Below are 21,154 nucleotides of genomic sequence, written 5' to 3'. Positions count from 1 at the left end.
CAGCAGGGACCCTGCTTCTCTCTCTGCCTCTGCCTGCCACTCGGCCTGCTTGTGCTTTCTCTCTCTCTCTCTGACAAATAAACAAAATCTTTAAAAAAAAAAAAAAGAGACTTTAGAGCAGATATTGACAACTGTAGTCCCATGCACCAAATCCAACCCATTCTTTTTTTTTTTTTTAAGCGAAGGTTTGTTGGAATACAGCCACACTCATTTGTTTTTGTATTATATATAGTTACATTTGTGCTGCAACAGTAGGGGTGAAGTGTTGTCAGGACTGTTTACCTTGCTAACGCTAAAATATTTACTATATGACCCTTCACAAAAAAAGGTTGTTGATCCCTCCTACAGAGCCAGCTGTTATTTCTGACTTCTGGTAAATTGATTTAAGAATGGTAATCCATTGCCTAGACAATGGTAAGAAGTAGCTTTCAAAATTAATTATTAATATACTATAATTTTTCATTCCAAATCTTCTCTGTGATATATACAGGTTAGATATAAGAAAAACACATTAGGGGAGCCTGGGTGGCTCAGTTGGTTAAGCAGCTGCCTTTGGCTCAGGTCATGATCCCAGAGTCCTGGGATCGAGTCCTTTATCGGGCTTCCAGCTCCACAAAGCATCTGCTTCTCCCTCTGACCTTCTCCTCTCTAATGCTCTCTCTCACTGTCTCTCTTTCAAATAAATAAATAAAATCTTTTTTTTTTTTTTAAGATTTTATTTATTTATTTGACAGAGAGAGATGACAAGCAGGCAGAGAGGCAGGCAGAGAGAGAGGAGGAAGCAGGCTCCCTGCTGAGCGGAGAGCTCCATGCGGGGCTCGATCCCAGGACCCTGAGATCATGACCCGAGCCGAAGGCAGTGGCCCAACCCACTGAGCCACCCACGTGCCCCTAAATAAATAAAATCTTTAAAAAAAAAGAAAAGCAAATTAACTTTAATATCTAAAGTAAAATGTAGTTATTATTTAAGTTAGCTTGCAGACATCTGATTCATTATGAACAGCTGGTTTTTGAGCCTCATTGTGTGTCAGGCATTCTTCTGGCTGCTGAAGATATATTATTCCACAAAACAAAGAAAGTATTTACTTCATGGAACTTGTATTCTAGTGGAGGAGATGCAGATAATAAACAGATAACTAAATATGTTATATGTTATATGATAAGTGCTATGGGGACACTTGAAATACAGAGAGAGGATGGTGAGGGATGGTAGAGGGGACTTCATTAATAAGGTGACATTTGAGTAGAGATTGAAGGAAATGAGGGAGCATGATAAGGATAATGTGAGGCAGAGCATTTAAAAGAGAAAAAAACCTGCTAGTGTGTTGGAGGGGAATGGTAAGGAGGATCCATTGTAGCTAAGTGGAATGAACAAGGAGTGCTAGGTGATGAGTTTGGAAAGTTAATGGGGTGTGGTAGGGGATGGGATGAGGTGAGGTGGGGTAGGGTGATGAATAGCAGGGGCACTAGGCACATTGTTATATAAAGCCATATAGGTTGTTATAAGCACTTTGGCGTTTACTCTGAATAAGAAGGGAAGACATTAAGCAGAGTTGACAAGAGCAAAGATTACTTGGATAATGTTTTGAAAGTAGACTGTGAACAGGCAAGGCAGCAATTGGAAGACCAGTGAAGATGCTATTTCCATAGTCCAGGTGAGACATGAGATCTCATGAATTATAAAAACCAAAGCAAGTGTTGTATTGGTTTTCTAGGGCTGCCATAACAAAATACCACAGACTGGGAGGCTTAAACAAGATTAATTTATTTTCTCACAGCATTGGAGGTCCAAGATCAAAATGTTAGCACGTTTGGTTCCTTCTGAGGCCTCTCTCCTTGGCTTGTGGATGGCCACCTTCTCATTGTGTTCTCTTCACCATACATGTGCATTCCTGGTGTCTCTTTTTGTGTCTAAAATTTTGCCTTCTTAGAAGGACACCAGGCACATTGGATTAGGTCCCACCCTAGTGGCCTCATTTTTAAAAGTACACCCTCTTTAAAGGATCTGTCTCCAGATAAGGTATCACACTCTGAGGTACTGGGATTAGGATTTCAACATACGAATTTTGGAAGGATACAATTCAACCCATAAGTGATAATGAGGAGTCCTGTGTTCTTTTGGATTGTCTTTTTCTATTTTTCTTCTAATTTTTTATTCAGTTGGACAACTTTTGTAGTTGCTTATTGTGTGTGTGTTTTGCTTATGGTCCTGAGCCATACTCTTCATTTTTTTTTAGATGATGTGTAGAGCAATAACAAAAAACTACAGTTACTTACAGGAGGAATCTAAGAGAGGACTAGGCCTAACAACATGGTAAAAGTTACTTTTACGTGTGTTTCAGGCAGTTGTAGTGATTTGACATTGTGGGGTTTTTTGTTTTGTTTTGTTTCCTTTTTGGTCCTTGTGTTTTCTTTTGTAAGTTTGTCTTTTGGACCTTGTCGATTTTTATCTTCTTTGTGTAAAGAAAAATATCAACAATTAAAATGTTTGAGTACAGGATTGTTCTGAAAACAGTAACCACTTTCACATAAAGTAACTGAATTTTATATGAACAGGTGTGGCAAAACATGTTGGTGATGCCCTCAAAGAACATGCTTCCAGATCATCTCGAAAGATTTGCACTATTGGAATAGCACCCTGGGGTGTGATTGAAAACAGAAATGATCTTGTCGGGAGAGATGTAAGAATGATTTTAAAAATTTGTTATATGTGAACTTCTATAAACAAAATTAGAGCAAGAATAGTGCACGTTACCTTAAACTATTCACGATCATACAATACTTTTCAAATTATGTTTGAGAAATAATTTCCTGAGATCTTTTCTTTCTTTTGCCCTTTCTTCTTGAGGTTTTCTTATGATCCTTCCAAAAATGCATTGATAGGTATAAATAATTGTCATTGTAGTATTAGTACATTTTGGTTTTGGCCTTTCTCTATAACTGTTTCATACTTTTCCAAATCATGCCAGTCTTTGTAATTAAATTTTTAGTGACTATATGAGATTAAGAATTAATTTTACTGTCACTAAGAGTAGCAATCAAATGCTAGCATTTTATTTCAGCAGACTAAGGACTGAATTGATTATAATTATATAATCAATACTGTACTAAAAAGGAATTACTGAATTATGATGATCTCTTTAAGTGAGATTAAATTTCTAATACCAGTTTTAAAAGATTTATGAGGGCTAGACAAATAGAAAAATATAATTGATATTAGATTGTTCTTATTCAGTCTCCTTTGTATATTGTACTTTATTCATTAATAACCTAACCATTTCTTTATGCTATATTCTCATTTATTTTGTTTCCTTTGCATGTGATAAAATAATAATATATATTCTGCAATAAGAGTTGAAATACAATTGTATGGTCTGTCCCATTATTGATTAATCATCAGCTGGGTTGAAAACTTGTGCTTTTTGACATACTTTTTTATATTTTCTATTTGTTACTATATTGTAAATAGAATTTTACCTCCTACTTTCCTTTACAGATTATTTCAAAGTTTATATTTTCTCTATAACTCTTATATTTGGTCTTTTTTAGGTGGTTGCTCCTTATCAAACCTTGTTGAACCCTCTGAGCAAATTGAATGTTCTGAATAATCTGCATTCCCATTTCATTTTGGTGGATGATGGCACTGTTGGAAAGTATGGGGCAGAAGTCAGATTGAGAAGAGAACTTGAAAAAACTATTAATCAGCAAAGAATTCATGCTAGTAAGGGAACTTATAAATTTGTTATTGTTGAAATTATTCTAGGTATATTAATGGCCAGTAACATTCTAAAAAGGTTCTTTAAAGTGCTCATTTCCTTTTGTAGCAAGACAACATACAAAATGACAAAAATGACTGATGTTAAACAAAATAGACTTAGGGCAAGAAGTCTGAGGCCAAATAGGGTACTCAGATATTGATTTCAAAGCCACAGAGGTTCATTGGAAGCTCTGTTGCTATGTAATTAATCCTGTTGCAGCCCAAGGATTTCAGAAATACTCGTAATGTGTGATATATTCTAATACATGAAATTCAAGATTGAATAGGAAAAAAGAATACTTTATTGCAAAGTAAGAATCATCTTGTTTAAAGTTTATAACATGAATAGGTATCATGCTTTAGTAGATAAGTCTTTTTTTTAGATTTTATTTATTTGACAGAGATCACAAGTAGGCAGAGAGAGAGGGAAGCAGGCTCCCCGCTGAGCAGAGAGCCTGATGTGGGGCTTAATCCCAGGACCCTGGGATCATGACCCGAGCTGAAGGCAGAGGCTTTAACCCACTGAGCCCACCCAGGATCCCCAGTAGATAAGTCTTGAAAGTTAATATTCTTGACACTTGTCTTCTGTTCCAACCGCAGTCATACTTTCTGGTTCAACATCTAGATTTTTCTTTCAAAGAGAAGTAATTTTATAATCCTGGGACGCCAAGAAGGTGGGCTCTCTGACAAAATGAAATAGAAATACAAAATTATAGAGTGATGCATTCAGATATGATGGAGTCATATCCTCTCCTAAAATTCAGGACCATTTTAGAATCCTACAGTTACTTGTATTTCAGATTCTCTCACTGCATTGCAGGTTATTGTAAAAACAAAAATTGGTATTCTTCACTAAGTCTTTTCTGTCATTCTTGAAGAGGTCCTAGATTTTATTGATCCGTTCCATTTATGTAATCCTGACTCTCTCATTAACTTCTATATTAATGTTTCAGTGCATTTGAAATCTGAAATGCACATTTTAAAAGTGAATAAAAACAAATATACACTAGAAGTTCAACTCATTCATTATTGAAAAGCAAACTAGGGGTGCCTGGCTGGCTTACTCAGTGGAGTATGTGACTCTTGATCTTGGGGTGTAAGAGCCCCATTGATTACTTCAAAAAAATCTTTAAAAACAAACTAAAGGGGCACCTGGGTGGCTCATGGGTTAAAGCCTCATGGTTTAACCACAAGGTTAAAGGTCATGATCCTAGCGTCTTGGGATCGAGCACCGTATCGAGCACCATATCAGGCTTCCTACTCAGTGGTGAGCCTGCTTCCTCCTCTTTGCTTGCCTCTGCCTACTTGTGATCTCTCTCTGTCAAATAAATAAATAAAATCTTTAAAAAAAATAATAAAAACGAATTGGTGTTAGAAATTTCTTTCTTTCTTTCTTTCTTTTTTTTTTTTTAAAGGTGCATGACCTTTAAATTTTTTTTTTTTTTGAAGATTTAAGTTATTTATTTAAAAGAGCTACACAGCGAGAAAAAAAAAACCACAAGCATGGGAAGTGGGAGAGGGAGAAGCAGGCTTCCCGCTGAGTAGGGAGCCCGATGCGGGGCTCAGTCTTAGGACTCTGGGATCATGACCTGAGCCGAAGGCAGACACTTAACGACTGAGCCATCCAGGCGCCCCGGTGTTAAAAATTTTTTGTGAAGATTTCAATGAGTGAAATATACAAAATACTTTTTACTTTTCAGTGAATGTAAATTCTGGGGCGTCTTAATTACATATTTTATCTTCTAACTTTGTCATTTAGAACAGACTTCACTTGGTATTTGATTTACTTACGCTAGATTGCTATCATGTTGAATGCTTGCAATGAAGTCAACACAGTCTTATAAGAAATTTTATTTTGGCTTTTTATTTTGTGTTTTGATTAAGTAAAAAATAAGATTAAATTACTGTATTTTGCCTAGTATCTTATAACCTTTTGTTTTTTTAAGGAATTGGACAAGGTGTCCCTGTGGTGGCACTTATATTTGAGGGCGGGCCAAATGTTATCCTCACAGTTTTAGAATATCTTCAAGAAAGTCCTCCTGTTCCAGTCGTCGTTTGTGAAGGAACGGGCAGAGCTGCAGATCTCCTAGCATATATTCATAAACAAACAGAAGAGGGAGGGTAAGTGTGTGATTACAAAAAGATTTCAATAGCTATGTATAGAGGCTTGTGGTTTTCAGAGTATTAGATTCATTTCATCATTTTATGAACATGAAAATTTAAAGTTTAATATAATACCTTATTATAGTTTGAGGAAATAGCTTATCTAATAAATTATTGGGATGAATTAAAGTATAACAGTCTACACAGAGGACAGTTTTGCAAAATCTGTCATACAGGGCATATATCTTTGGACCCCTTAGTTCCATTTCTAGGAATTGTTTATACAGATATACTTTTTCATACATGTGAAATACATTTTTAAAAACATGAAAGTTACTCATTACGATGTTTATAAAGGTAGAAGACTGGAACAAAATAGAATGTGTCAAGAAGGCTAGATAAATTATGGTGTATCTATGTAACAATAGTTTGTAGTGAAGAAGTGTTGTTATCTGTGGACGATTTGGGGAAATTACCAAAGTATATACATGGAAAAAGGAAAGCAGTTGACATGGAACTGGGCGGATGAAGATAGTAGGAAGGACTTTCACAATGAATTTTCATTTTTATGTTTAATACCATATTTTTGAGCCATATAAATATATTACCTGTTGAGGAAAAGAGAAAAATACGAATGTGCTCATGTGTAAGACATCTTGGCAAAGTATTTCTTAATACACCCTAATATCTTAAAGTTATCTTTAAAGAGTATCTTACAAAATGTGAGTAGTGCTGTTGCAACACATGCCTTGTTAAACAATTTAAAATAATTTAAAGAGAAAAACAACTCCTGTTTATTTTTCCCCCATAGGACTTATAGTTGGGAGTCTCATAAGGGACAATATTTCACTTAGGGTCAAGTATTTAATATTAATACATTGTCTCTAAAGGTCTTACATAGATTCACTTATACTTCATATTAGATTCTACAGATAATAGAAATTGAAATCAGTGAATTAAGTTACGTTTCCTCTCACTCCAGCAATCTTCCTGATGCAGCAGAACCCGATATTATTTCAACCATCAAAAAGACATTTAACTTTGGCCAGAGTGAAGCAGTTCATTTATTTCAGACATTGATGGAGTGCATGAAAAGAAAGGAGCTTGTAAGTAGATTCCAGCGAATAAGACTTTTTATTTCATTCAAAACATGTTATAAATTGGTGAAATACTTTTTTTTTTTTTTTTGAAGATTTTATTTATTTGGCAGAGATCACAAGTAGGCAGAGAGAGGGAGAGGAGGAAGCAGGCTCCCCGCTGAGCAGAGAGCCCAATGTGGGGCTCAATCCCAGGACCCTGAGATCATGACCCCAGCCGAAGGCAGGTGCTTTAACCCACTGAGCTACCCAGGTGCCCCGAAATACTTTTTTTTTTATTAAAGATTTTTAAAATTTATTTAAGAGAGCGATAGCACGAGAAGGGGTGGGTCAGAGGGAGAAGCAGACTCCCTGCTGAGCAGAGAGCATGATGTGGGACTCAATCCCAGGACTCCAGGATCATGACTTCAGCCGAAGACAGTCACTTAACCAACTGAGCCACCTAGGCACCCCAATATTTTTTTTTTAAGATTTTATTTATTTTAGGGTGTCTGGGTGGTTCAGTTGGTTAAGTGACTGCTTTCAGCTGAGGTCATGATCCTGGAGTATCGGGATCGAGTGCCACATAGGGCTCCCAGCTCCGTGGGGAGTCTGCTTCTCCCTCTCACCTTCTCCTGTCTCATTCTCTCTCTCTCTCTCTTTCAAATTAAAAAAAAAAAATTATTTGTTTTAGAAAGAGAGTGCTTTGGGGCAGAGGAGGAGGGAGAGGGAGAAAGAGAAAGAATCCGAAGCAAAATTTGCACTGAGCTTGGAGCCCTATGTGGGGCTCCATCCTGCGGCTCGATCCTGTGACTGCGACTGTGAGTTCATGACTTGAGCCAAAACCAACAGTCGCATTGCACACTTAACCAACGAAATGAGCCACTCTTGCACCCTGAAATACTTTTGTTTTTAATTTGGATTTAAAATTTTGTAAAATATTTTTAACCAGGTAAAGATGTTATTTATTGTGGCGCCTGGGTGGCTCAGTGGGTTAAAGCCTCTGCCTTCGGCTCGGGTCATGATCCCAGGGTTCTGGGATCGAGCCCCGCATCAGGCTCTCTGCTCGGCAGGGAACCTGCTCCCCCCACCCTCTCTCTCTGTCTGCCTCTCTGCCTACTTGTGATCTCTGTCTGTCAAATAAATAAAATCTTTAAAAAAAAAAAAAAAAGATTTATTGTTTTGTTCAAGCAGAGTGATATCAGAGAAGGATTATGGTTTTTATATGGTATTGAGACATAGATTGCACTTCTGTTTCAGGGAAAGTTTATAAATAGGCCTCAACAGAGTATATCTAGAATCAAGGAAAAACTGTAGAGTATTTCTCTCTCTCTGGCTTCTCGAAAATATATTTGGAGGGGTACCTGGCTGGTTCAGTTAGTAGAGCAGTACAACTCTTGATTTCAGGGTTGTAAGTTCGAGCTACGGGTATAGAGATTACTGGGGGGGAAAAAAAAATCTAAAAAAAACCCTGAAGAATATATTTGGAAAAAAGTTTATTTTACTCTGATTGATTGCTCAAATTAAATTAAAGATCAGTGTTGCTTAATTTCAGTTATCTAAGCTTTAGTTTTCAGAGATAAAATTTTTTAACAGTGATGATAGGTAGATGATGACGTGGTTTGATCTGTTTCTCATGCATTTCCTTTTGTACACAATAAAGTTGCAAAGTGTGTATGGGGTTATAATAGTCTTTCACTTTATGAAGATTGTTACTAGATAAAAACCTCTCAAGTGGCATTTTACTTAAAATAATTGAAAGCAATTTCCAGTAAAAGGATTGAAGAAAACATTTTTCATTCAAGAATACACACACACACACACACACACACACACACTCATATATATATAGAATTTGAATTAAATGTTCACTCTGTAGAAAGAACATCAGGATTTACCCAGACACATAATCTGTAGTCTTAGGCCATAAGTTGCTTACTCTAGTAAAGGACCTAAGATAGGTCAAGAAATGAATATAAGGTTAAACTAAATATTTTTAGGATACTTACCATTTTTATTTGCTAAATGATAGGTTTTTTTAAATTTTGTGGGGATTTTTTTTGAAGTGAAGTAATTTCTGATCAAAACCCCCAAAAAACTTTATCTCCCAGGTAGTTTGAAATTACTTTTTATTTTATATACCTTAAGCCTTAGCTTTGAAAATACAAAGGTATAATATTATGAATTGATCTTTAGATCACGGTTTTCCACATTGGATCAGATGAACATCAAGATATAGATGTAGCAATACTTACTGCACTGCTTAAAGGTAAGGTTTAAGAATTTTTAAATTTTTAATATCTTATTTATAGCCTATTTATATAAGATAGGACTTTTCAGTATAGGTGAATGTTTGGGACTGAATTTTTCAATAATTGTTCTTTGTGGAAGGCACAGTGGTAGCTTTCTGTGATAGTAAATGGGTTTTTGTTTTTGTCTTGTAGAAATTTAAAAAATTTTTTGTCTAGCAGGGTTTTTGTCACCAGACTCATTTAATTACAGTATTAAGAATGTTTCACATTTTTAATTGGCTGAAAGCAAGTGTTTAAAGATAATGGGGTCTTGATTGATAGAAATTAAAGCATTCTTAAACATGCTGTTTTCATTCTGAAAGGAAGTTTGGAAAGAAAGCTAGTGGTATCTTTGAGGACCAGAGAGTAAGTGCACATCACATTGAACTGTGTTGTCCTCTCATCTTGCCAGAGACATCCAAATGATAAACAGAATTACAGTGAAAATTTTTCCAAAAATTAGAAGCTGAAACTGTGTTCCATCTGGGTGGGTACTTGAAAGTTCCAAGTACACAGTGAAGTGGCAGGCGCAGAGCAAGAGGACCCTATGCTGTTGTCATTCACAAGAATTTGCCGAATACTAGACCATGATAAATTGCCAGTAGATCTAACATTTTAAAAATACTATAATATATGTACATCTTGGGAACAAGACATAATAAGTAATAGAAAATCCAGAAATGATATATGGGATTGCATATATACAAAAAATAAAACGAGAACACCTAATATTTGCTATATACTTCTTTCTGCTAGCCACTGTTTATACTGTTTTATCATTTAATCTCACAACAACCCGAAAAGACAGATTTACTTTTATCTCCTCATTTTATAAATGAAGAAATTAAGGAATAGGAATCTGAGGCACCACAAAGTTGTTATTAATGAATTAGTAAGATGATGAATACCTCATGGAAAAACGAGTTAGAATTTATGTAAAAGGTGTTAGCAGAATAATATAAATGCTTGGGGAAAATATGGAAAGATGGTCAATATTATAATTAAAACAAAGTGAATCTTAATATGGAAGCATTTTACTTTGCTACTGGGTATTCTTAAACCATTGATAGATGGTATCACCTTTTTGGAGCATATTTTGGCAGTATATCAAAAGTTTTAAAGTATATATTCTTCACCCAGCATTTTGGCTTCTACAGAATTATCCCATTTAAATAATCAAGCACGTGCATGAAAATATACTCAATAAAAAATTTAAAATAACCTGAATGTCTATTAGAGTATTTGTTAAAGCAACTTATTTCACCTTTAAAAGGTATTATTGGGCACCTGGGTGGCTCAGTGGGTTAAGCCGCTGCCTTCGGCTCAGGTCATGATCTCAGGGTCCTGGGATCAAGTCCCGCATCAGGCTCTCTGCTCAGCAGGGAGCCTGCTTCCTCCTCTCTCTCTCTGCCTGCCTCTCTGTCTACTTGTGATTTCTCTCTGTCAAATAAATAAATAAAATCTTTAAAAAAAAAAAAAAAAAAAAAAAAAAAAAAAGGTATTATTAATATATATGTAAGATAAATTTGTATGCATTGTTCTACAAAACTAAGGTATGATGATAAGGTACATAAAGTAGGCTACTCAATAGTTTGAATAGTATCACTTGCTGAGACAGTTTAAAGTATTTATATGAATTTATAAATGTACAGAAAAGCACCTGTAAGTGTGTTTTTCATAATCTTAACAGGGTACTGTCTCTGTGATGGAAACAGATCATCTTTGCTTGATTACTGTTCTGCATTCTGAATTGTTTGGAATGAATGAGGCCTATGTGTTTTCTGTAGTTGGAAAATAGAAGCCCTCAGCCCTGGGGTAACCTTATCTCTCTGAGACAGGCTACCTCTGAACAGTGACTGAAATGAGCTGTGTGAGTTAATTAAAAGGGAAGAGGGAGAATTCACAAGTGTTTACATTTTAATGGAGATAAATTAATTGAACTTGTCAACTGTTTTCTTTATTCAATAAGGCACTAACGCATCTGCATTTGACCAGCTCATCCTTACGTTGGCATGGGATAGAGTTGACATTGCCAAAAATCACGTGTTTGTTTATGGACAGCAGTGGCTGGTATGTAAATAATCTACATACACTATGTAATTAAATCATACTGTGTAATAATAAAGTATTTGCTGGAACTGTGATCTAACTTGACATTTTATGCCTGCCTAAAATGCAGAATTAGTTTAGTTAACATTTCTCTAATATCCAGATCCATTTAGGATCCTAGAAATGAAAGAAGTCTTAGAAATAGTGCCTGTAGGGGCGCCTGGGTTGCTCAGTGGGTTAAGCCACTGCCTTCGGCTCAGGTCATGATCTCGGGGTCCTGGGATCGAGTCCCGCATCAGGCTCTCTGCTCAACAGAGGGCCTGCTTCCCTCTCTCTCTCTCTGCCTGCCTCTCTGTCTACTTGTGATCTCCCTCTGTCAAATAAATAAAATAAAATCTTTAAAAAAAAAAAAAGAAAAGAAAAGAAATAGTGCCTGTATATCTGTGTTTATCAGGGATATTGGCCTGTAATTGTCTTGGGTTTTTTTTTTTTTTTTTTAATTTTTTTAAAAAAGATGTTTGTTTGTTTGTTTGTTTGTTTGTTTGTTTGACGGAGAGAGATCACAAGTAGGCAGAGAGGCAGGCAGACAGAGAGGAAGGGAAGCAGGCTCCCTGCTGAGCAGAGAGCCCGATGTGTGGGGCTCGATCCCAGGACCCTGAGATCATGATCTGAGCCGAAGGCAGAGGCTTAACCCACTGAGCCACCCAGGCGCCCGGTCTTGGGTTATTATCTGATTTTGGCATCAGGATAATGCTAGCCTCAAGGAGTAAATTTGGGAGAGTTTCCTCCTCCTGTATTTTTTGGAGGAGATTAAGAGGATTGGAATTAATTCTTCTTTGAATGTTTGGTAGTATTCACCAGTGAGCTGTCTGGTTCTGCTCTCCTATTTGTTGGTAGGTTTTGATTATTGATTCAGTCTTCTTACTAGTAATTGGTCTGTTCACATTTTCATTTCATTGTAATTGTTCAATTTTTTTAAGCTTTTATTTATTTCTTTGAGAGAGAAAGAGCACAAGCAGGAGGAATGGCAGAAGGAGAGGGAAAAGCAGGCCCCTCAGAGCAGGGAGCCCATAGGTTGTCCTTTTTTTTTTTTTTTAAAGATTTTATTTATTTGAGAGAGAGAGAGAGAACATGAGAGAGAAAATGTGAGCAATGGGGAGGGGTAGAGGAAGAGGGAGAAGCAGACTCCTGCTGAGCAGGGAACCTGACATGGGGCTCAGTCCCAGGACCCCAGGATCGTGACCTGAGCTGAAGGCAACTTAACCAACTGAGCCATCCAAGGCCCAGTTGTCTCAATTTTGTAGTGTATAATCGTTCATAGTAGTCTTTTATAATCATTTGTATTTCTATGGTATTATCCATACATCTCTTGTTTTATTTCTGATTTTGAGTATCCTACCAAACTACTTTGGTCCATCCTTTTTTTGGGGGGGCGTGGGTCTAACTACAGGTTTTTCAACCTTTTGTTTATCTTTTCAATGAATCAGCTCTTAGTTTGATCTTCTCTCTTGTTATTTTAGTTTCTATTTCATTAATTTCTATTTTAATCTTTGTTATGTCCTTCTAACTATCGGTTTTGTTTATTCTTTTTTTTATTCCTTGAGGTGTAAAGTTAGGTGTTTGAGACTTTTTAGATTTCTTGAGGTAGGCATTTATTGCTATTAGCTTTCCTCTTAGAACTACTTTGGTCAGGGTGCCTGGGTGGCTCAGTGGGTTAAGCCGCTGCCTTCGGCTCGAGTCGTGGTCTCAGGATCCTGGAATCGAGTCCGACATTGGGCTCTCAGCTCAGCAGGGAGCCTGCTTCCCTCTCCCTCTCTCTGCCTGCCTCTCTGCCTACTTGTGATCTCTGTCAAATAAATAAATAAAACCTTTAAAAAAAAAAAACTACTTTGGTCCATTCTACAAATTTGGTATGTTGTAGTTCCATTTTTAATTGTTTCAAGGTATTTTTTGTTTTGTTTGTTTTATCTTTGACTCATTGGTTGTTCATAGCATGTTTTTAATTTTCACATATTTGTAAATTTTCCAGGTTTTTTTTTCACATAACTAATTTCTGGTTTCATGCCACTGTATGTTTCATACCATTGAAAAGATGATTGATATGATTTCAGTCCTCCTAATTTTACTAAGATTTGTTTTATAGCCTACCATATGATCCTGAAAAATATTCCATATTCACATGGCAAGAATAAGTGTTCTTTGGTTTTGGATGTGGGTGTTCTGTAAATAACTGTTAAGTCCATTTAAGGCCAGTGTTTTCTTACTGATTTTCTGTCTGGGTGATCTATCTATCATAAATAGATGGGGAGGGGGGGAGTATTAAAGTATCCTACCATTACTGTATTGCTATCTCTTTCTCCCTTTGTGTCTTTTAATATTTTATATATTTAGGTTCTCCTGGGTTAGATGCATAAATATTTACAAATCTTGTATCTTCTTGTTGGATCGACTCCTTTATTATTATGTAATGCATTGTCTTATTACAGTGTTTGTTTTAAAGTCTGTTTTGTCTGAGAAAAGTATTGCTATTCCATCTGTCTTTTGGTTTCCATTTGTATGGAATATCTTATGCTGTCCCTTCAATTTTAGTCTATGGCTTTACATCTAAAGTGAGTCTCTTCCAGGCATCATATAAGTGATGAGTCTTGGTTTCTTTCATCCATTCAGACATTGTTTTTTGGCTTGCTGGATGAATGGGTAAGGAAATTGTGTATATATATAATGGAATATTATTCAGCCATAAGAAAGAGTGAAATCTTGCCATTTGCAACAACATAGATGTACCTTGAGATCACTGTGCTAAGTGAAATAAAATACCATATGATTTCTTTTATATGTGGAAGTAAAAAAGAAAAATCAAGCTTATAGATAGACTAGATTAGGGGTGGGGAAATGGGGAAGATGGGTGAAGAGGGTCAAAAGGTTAAAAGAAGAAAGGGAGGGAGGGTGGAAGGGAAAAAAAGAAATAGTCCTCTGTGTACAAGAGAATTCATTACAATGTTATCTTAGATATTTAGACAGTTCCTTCTGTGTTCTTTCCCATATTTCTAAATGGCAGCAACCTTTTCCCAGTTTGGGGGATAAGAAACCTTAGTGTCATTTTTTAATTTTCTCTTTTTCATATATTCTAGTCCAATTCCATTTGTAAATGTTTTCAGATCTACTTTCAAAACACCCAATTTTTTTTTTTTTTTTTTTTTTTTTTAAATCATCCTGGTCCATTCTACTATCACCCTTCTATATTGCTTAGTAGCATCCTGTTTGGTTTCCATGTTTTCATTGTTCCTCTCCCTCTGGACAAAAGATGGATCACATCTCTTATGCAGATCATAATCCAGGGCCCTAATGGTGGCCTGTAGGGCTTCATATCTTCTGCCCTATTACTACCTCTCTTAACCTTACATGTTAATACTATTCCCTTTGCACTCTTTTATGTCGCCATAAATTGGTATGTTCTTCAAACATACCAATAATGCTCCCCCCATGTTGATACTTGCCGATTTTTCTCTCTGGAACAGTTTGCTCTAGATGCCTACCTGGACTTGATTTCTTTTTTTTTTTTCTTTTCCATTTCCTTTTTATAAAAAATACTTATTTATTTAAGTAATGTCTACACCCAGTGTGGGGCTCAAACTCGTGACCCCGAGATCAAGAGTTGCATATTCTTCTGTCTGAGCCAGCCAGGCACCCCTCTTTTTCTGGTTTCTAATCAAACATGTTCTTCTCAATTAGACTTTTATGGTTCACCCTGTTTTGTTTTGTTTTTAAGATTTTTATTTATTTATTCATCAGAAAGAGAGCGAGAGAACAAGCAAGGGGAACAGAAGGCAGAGGGAGAAGCAGGCTCCCTGCTGAGCAAGGAGCCCAATATGGGACTTGATCCTCGGACTCCAGGATCATGACCTGAGATCAACGCAGACACCCAGCTGACTCAGCCACCTGGGTGTCCCCACCCTATTTTTAAATTTTATTATTTTAGGTTTATTTACTTTAGACAGGGAGTACCTTGGAGAGCACCAGGGTGTGGGTCGGGATAGGGCAGAGAAGAGAGGGAGGGAGAATCCCAAGAAGATGCCATGCTGAGTCTAAAGCCTAACTGGGGGCTTCATCTCCTGATACTGAGATCAGAACTGGAGCCGAAACCAAGAGTCAGTCTCTCAACCAGTTTCACCACCCAGGCGCCCATCCACCCTACTTTAATAGTACTCCCCTGTGACAGCATTTTCTGTGTTTTTTTGCCATTTTTTCCTTTAACATTTATCATCGTATATCTTAGCTATTTTTTTCTCTTTCTACTCCTAGAAAGCAAATTTTATAGAAGCAGGAATATTAAAAAATAATATTTTTGTTAACCTGCTATATTCACAGACTGGCATAGTAAACACTTGACAAATTTTTGTTACATGTCTGAATCACTAGGAAGCTTGGCAAAATAAATGTTCATCCCCATCTTGGATTATTTTACCCAGTCTTTTATAGAGGATGAGCTAGATCTTATCTATCTACAAAATGTAAACAGAAAATTACAGAAAAGTGTACATAACATGAACTTCATTGTAGCAAATTCTGTTTATCGACATACATTCAGGTGTATCTACAGTCACTATGTTGTCATAGAACCTTTCTAAAAACTGTTACTATGGCGTATGTTTGTAGAGAGAGAGCCAGGGAAGACAAAGCTTCCTTTTATATCACTTTGGTATTTTATTATTTTTTTAAACCATGGAAATGTGTTTCCTATAAATAATAAAAAAGAATAATTAGTCACTTCCATTCTTACAGGAACTCAGAGGAAAAAAATTAATGTTAATCAGCTGTGGCAAAACTGTAACAGTAAACCAACCTTTTGTTCTCATGAATAGTTTCATTGGGTTTTTTAATCTCCCATGTAAAGGCTTGGACAAAGCCTTTATCTTCTATGTATATGTGGTTTATCTTGTGGATTTGTTCTGCACAGTATTATCTATTTGATTTTGTGCTTTCCTTCATGCTGGAATTTGCAGCACAATTGTTTTACTCTTCATTTTTGGGGAGTTCAGAATGCACTGAGTATATGAAGAAATGGGGAACAAAATAGATACTTTTTATTTAAATTTTTTTTTCTCAGATGTGGACATTTTGTCAGGCTTTATTGTTTTAAGGCAATGGTTATAAACCTAAATCAGATAGAACACTTATTTTTGTTCAATTCAGATAGAACATATCAGTTTTGTTATGACATTTTTATTTATTATTATTTTTTAAAATATTTAATTTGTTTATTTGACAGACAGAGATCACAAGTAGGCAGAGAGGCAGGCAGAGAGAAAGAGAGAGGAGGAAGCAGGCTCCCTGCCGAGCAGAGAGCCCAGTGCGGGACTCGATCCCAGGTCCTGGGATCTTGACCGAAACTGAAGGCAGAGGCTTTACCCACTGAGCCACCCACGCGCCCCACGACCTTTATATTATATGAAAATTGAGTTTCATTGAGTCCTTTCTATACAAACTTTAAAAGGCAATCTAATGCCCTATTGTAATAAAGACAAATCAAAGTGATTTGTAATAAAAATACTCAGTGCAGAGGTGCTTAAGAATGCAACATATAGATGGCATAAGTAATTAGATACTTGCACTTACTTTATGTAGAATCAGTATAAATCCTGCAGTTGTGATGCACACTATTATAGGAATGTTGTTGGTTCTTAAATTCCATGGGAGCAGAAAAACACCTACTACAAGTACAGGACCAAGGAAAGAGGAAGAAGACCAAATAAGAATTAGAGTAAAAATAGTTAATGTAGAATAAGAAATAACTTATCAGAATTATTTGTATGTGATACAGACTCTTAACTAAGAGGAATAACATGCCATGATTAATTACCAGTTCTCAGTATGAGAAAATAAAAAAATGTTTTACATTGTTACTAATTAGTTTGGCCTCATCTTTAAGTGCAGTGCTATAATATTTCCCTTGTTATGACACAGAACCAAGTGCCAAAAAAAATACTGCAGAAAAAAGATCTTTCATCTTGAAAATCTATCATGTATAAGGTTTGCATTTAGTCTGTATCCTTCAGAAGATTTTGTGACCAAATCCTTTGCTGAATGATGAAAATAGGGGATAGGTTGGAGAAAGAAATGTTGTAGGATCTAGTCTATAGAAATTGTGCAGGTGTCTAGTAAACTTCTGAAGACAAAGTAAGATTGAAAAATGAGAGGTTAAAAAAAAAAACAATCGTTTTTTTTTTTTTTTTTTAAATATTTTTTATTTATTTACTTGAGAGAGAGACAGTGAGAGACAGCACGAATGAGGAGAAGGTCAGAGAGAGAAGCAGACTCTCCATGGAGCTGGGAGCCCGATGCGGGACTCGATCCCGGGACTCCAGGATCATGACCCGAGCCGAAGGCAGTCGTCCAACCAACTGAGCCACCCAGGCGTCCCAAAACAATCGTTTTGATACTGATTTTTCACCACAAAGTTTTCTCTTATCATATGACATATGTATAAAGTATATTAACATTAAATATATTATGTTCTATTAATAAAATACCCCTTATTAACAATACTTAATGAAATCTCTATATTTGTGTCTCCACTAATTTAATAGCATTTGATTCAGAGCTTGTTGAAATCTATATAAAGAGTCCCTAAAAACTTGAAAGGTACAGCTTGTAAATGCTGACTGATACACATGTGTTACATTAAACTCAAACAGCACAGATGGTGTTCCTATTAGGAGATGTAATTTTTCTCTAATAGTGAATAATTTCTGTTAAAGTTCTAAAGGCTAAGTACCATCTTACCTAATTTATATGGTAGTTGTATTTTTTGAAAGTTCATTTTGTAAAACAAACCATGACAATACTTTGTGTTTATATGTAAAGCAGAACTATTGCATTTTTATTCATGAACATCTAACAAAATTGTGTGAGATATGGGACAGTTCCTTTTGAGTGAAATTGTCTGGTATCCTTTGAACATTAGTAATGGCGCCCCCAGTTATTGAAATGATCCCTCCAAAGAAACCTTTCCTAAACATTAAGAACTGTTGCTCTAAGGTATTTTTCCCCTAAATTTACTTGATGGATTCTCTCTCTCTCTTTTTTAATCCCTATGTAACTCTTGCAGAAATACTGCTTATGAAATGTTCTTTGGGGAATGCTGCTCTGTAGAGGTCTTTTCTGCTATTCTCTTTATACCTTAAGTCCTTGCCTTTTACTATTTTGTGTATGGTTTTTTTCCTTTTGAGGTGGGGGAGGGGCAGAGGAAGGAGAGAATTTTAAGCAAGCTCCACATGCAGCGCAGAGCCAGTTGCGGGGCTTGATCTCACAACCCTGAAATCATGACCCAAGCCAAAATAAAAAGTTGGACATTTAACTGACTGGGCCCCCAGAGCCCCTATTTTGCATCTTTTCAATTTTGTTCTAAAACCATTCAGGAAAAATAAGGACTTGTATTTAGAACTGTTTGTATAATTGGACTATGAAACATATTAATTAACATTTATATTCTTTTAGGTTGGGTCCTTGGAACAAGCTATGCTTGATGCTCTTGTAATGGATAGAGTTGCATTTGTGAAACTTCTTATTGAAAATGGAGTAAGCATGCATAAATTCCTTACCATTCCTAGACTGGAAGAACTTTATAACACAGTAAGTATATGTTAAAATTCTTTGTTGACTAAAAGTTTTATCACCTTTGGCAAGTGTCATTTTGCTTGAACATACCCAGTTTTACTGCTAAAACCTTTAATGATTTGCTTGTTACTTGGAAGAAGTAAAGCTAGTCTTAGGGTGGATTGACAGTCTGAAACTCTCTCCTTGTTTCTGGAGATTTTCCCTGTCACCATAGTCACATAGGAAGGAAGTAAATTGTTACTAACCTTGTCTTCCATTCCTTCCTCTCACCCCCTTTTAAAACCATAGGATCAGATTTTATTTTTTAAGATTTTTATTTCTTTGACAGAGGGAGAGGCACAGCAAGAGAGGGAACACAAGTAGGGGGAGTGGGAGAGGGAGAAGCAGACTTCCCACCAACCAGGAAGCCCAGTGTGGGGCTTGATCTTGGGACCCTGGAATCAGGGCCTGAGCGGAAGGCAGACGCTTAACAACAGAGCCACCCAAGTGCCCCTAGGATCAGATTCTTAATTACAGTTATTATATTTCCTTCTTTTTCCTCTTGGTAATCATTTGTTACACCAAACTTCTTTTGATGTCTTTTCTTTTCTTTTTTATGCCTGTTCTTAAAGGAGAAACTACACGTTTTTTTCTTTTCTCCTTTTTGTTTTTTACGTTCATGATTTTGACCTTGTGGTATCCACCTTTTAGCTTGCATACCATTTTTCTTTTTTTTTTTTTTTTCTAAAGAGCTCCTGAAAACTATTACCTTGACAAAGCTTTTCTCATTTCACATGTCTAGCATTGGAGAGATTAAATACTGCCCTTGTTAACAACATTAATATAATTGTATTATATTTTGAGGTTAAACTATTAACAAATCATTGCTTTCCAACTTTGACTTCATTGCAAAGCTCTCTTTCATCAGTTTCTGCCTGTTTATCTCCTCCTTTTCATTCCTAATGTCTTTGTACTTTTTTTGTAATAGTCATACCACTTCAGTAATCTAATCTCCTTGTCCTTTATTCAAATTATTTTTAAATTAGTTATTATAATCCTATGTTTTACCGTATCTTTCCCCAGTTAAAAAATTTTTTTAAATTTTTTATCTTTTTAAAGATTTTATTTATTTGACAGAGATCACAAGTAGGCAGTGAGGTAGGCAGAGAGAGAGAGGGAGAGGGAAGCAGGCTCCCTGCTGAGCTGAGAGCCCGATGGACTCAATCCCAGGACCCTGAGATCATGACCTGAGCCGAAGGCGCGGCTTAACCCACTGAGCCACTCAGGTGTACCCCAATTAAAAAATTTTTGATAGCTCCCCAATGTGTATAGAATAATACCCAAGCCCTTAGCTCGATTTCCAAATTTCTTCAGCTTATGATATTTTGCCCTAGCTAACTCTTATCAATTGGCCTTTTATTCCCAACCCATCTTCCCATACTAGATGTTTCAGTTATGTTGCCTACATACTGTTTCCCCAAAATACAAACTTTTAAAAAAAGCATTTCTTTTTACACACTGCTGGTGTGTGTTTTTCTCTCAGCTACTTTCTACTTACTGGTATTTTATTCATTATTTATTTATTTTTTATTTAATTTATTTATTTTTTAAAAGATTTTATTTATTTATTTGACAGACAGAGATCACAGGTAGGCAGAGAGGCAGGCAGAGAGAGAGAGAGAGAAGCAGGCTTCCCGCGGAGCAGAGAGCCCGACATGGGGCTCGATCCCAGGACCCTGAGATCATGACCCGAGCCGAAGGCAGTAGCCCAAACCACTGAGCCACCCAGGCGCCCCTTATTCATTATTTAGAATGTAGTTCTAATGCCATACGACTGCCTCCATGAATCCATCGGCATAGTTAGTTGAGGACAATTATATCTTCTCTGTGGATTGTAGATTTCTTTTGAGTAGGGAGTATATCTTTATTTTCCCCCATTTTTTTAATAGTATCTAACAGAATTAGATTGAACTTTGTTAGCATTCTGCTCTTTCTAGAAAATGGATAAAAAAATTAAAAGGATTATTCATTGTGCTGAAGTAATAAGGTTTAATCCCTGAAATGTAAACCAGATAAAAAATAATAAAAAATAAAAATTGATCCCATTAGCAAGGCAAGTAACTTTCTTAATTGTGTAACTCAGAGTTATTAAGATGATACTTTTCAGCATCAATTATTGATAAAATTTTTTTTAAGGTTAAAGGATTATGTAACAAAGTAGTGTAGGGTCTTCTCCATTTCTCTCTGCTGTGTTCATGCTCTCTTACTCTCAAGTAAATAAA

General features: G+C 36.1%; 1 protein-coding gene across 4 annotated transcripts in view; it reads left to right on the top strand.

Moving 5' to 3' along the window:
- The window catches only part of TRPM7 (transient receptor potential cation channel subfamily M member 7), a 113,023-nt gene that overhangs the window by 31,146 nt on the left and 60,723 nt on the right, over window positions 1-21,154 (top strand). For all 4 annotated transcript variants that reach the window (XR_009355572.1, XM_059181532.1, XM_059181533.1 and 1 more), the window contains exons 6-12: window positions 2,557-2,681; window positions 3,550-3,721; window positions 5,704-5,878; window positions 6,843-6,966; window positions 9,133-9,205; window positions 11,197-11,297; window positions 18,774-18,908. Coding sequence is in view for 3 of the 4 variants with exons in the window: in XM_059181532.1 (XP_059037515.1) it covers window positions 2,557-2,681; window positions 3,550-3,721; window positions 5,704-5,878; window positions 6,843-6,966; window positions 9,133-9,205; window positions 11,197-11,297; window positions 18,774-18,908 (905 nt within the window). In the remaining variant the exon portion in view is untranslated. The remainder of the gene's footprint in view (window positions 1-2,556; window positions 2,682-3,549; window positions 3,722-5,703; window positions 5,879-6,842; window positions 6,967-9,132; window positions 9,206-11,196; window positions 11,298-18,773; window positions 18,909-21,154) is intronic.

The sequence above is a fragment of the Mustela lutreola genome, chromosome 7, assembly GCF_030435805.1.
Source record: "Mustela lutreola isolate mMusLut2 chromosome 7, mMusLut2.pri, whole genome shotgun sequence".
NCBI lineage: Eukaryota > Metazoa > Chordata > Mammalia > Carnivora > Mustelidae > Mustela > Mustela lutreola.
Note: the sequence above shows the minus strand (reverse complement) of the source record. Positions and strands in the feature narration are given on the sequence as shown.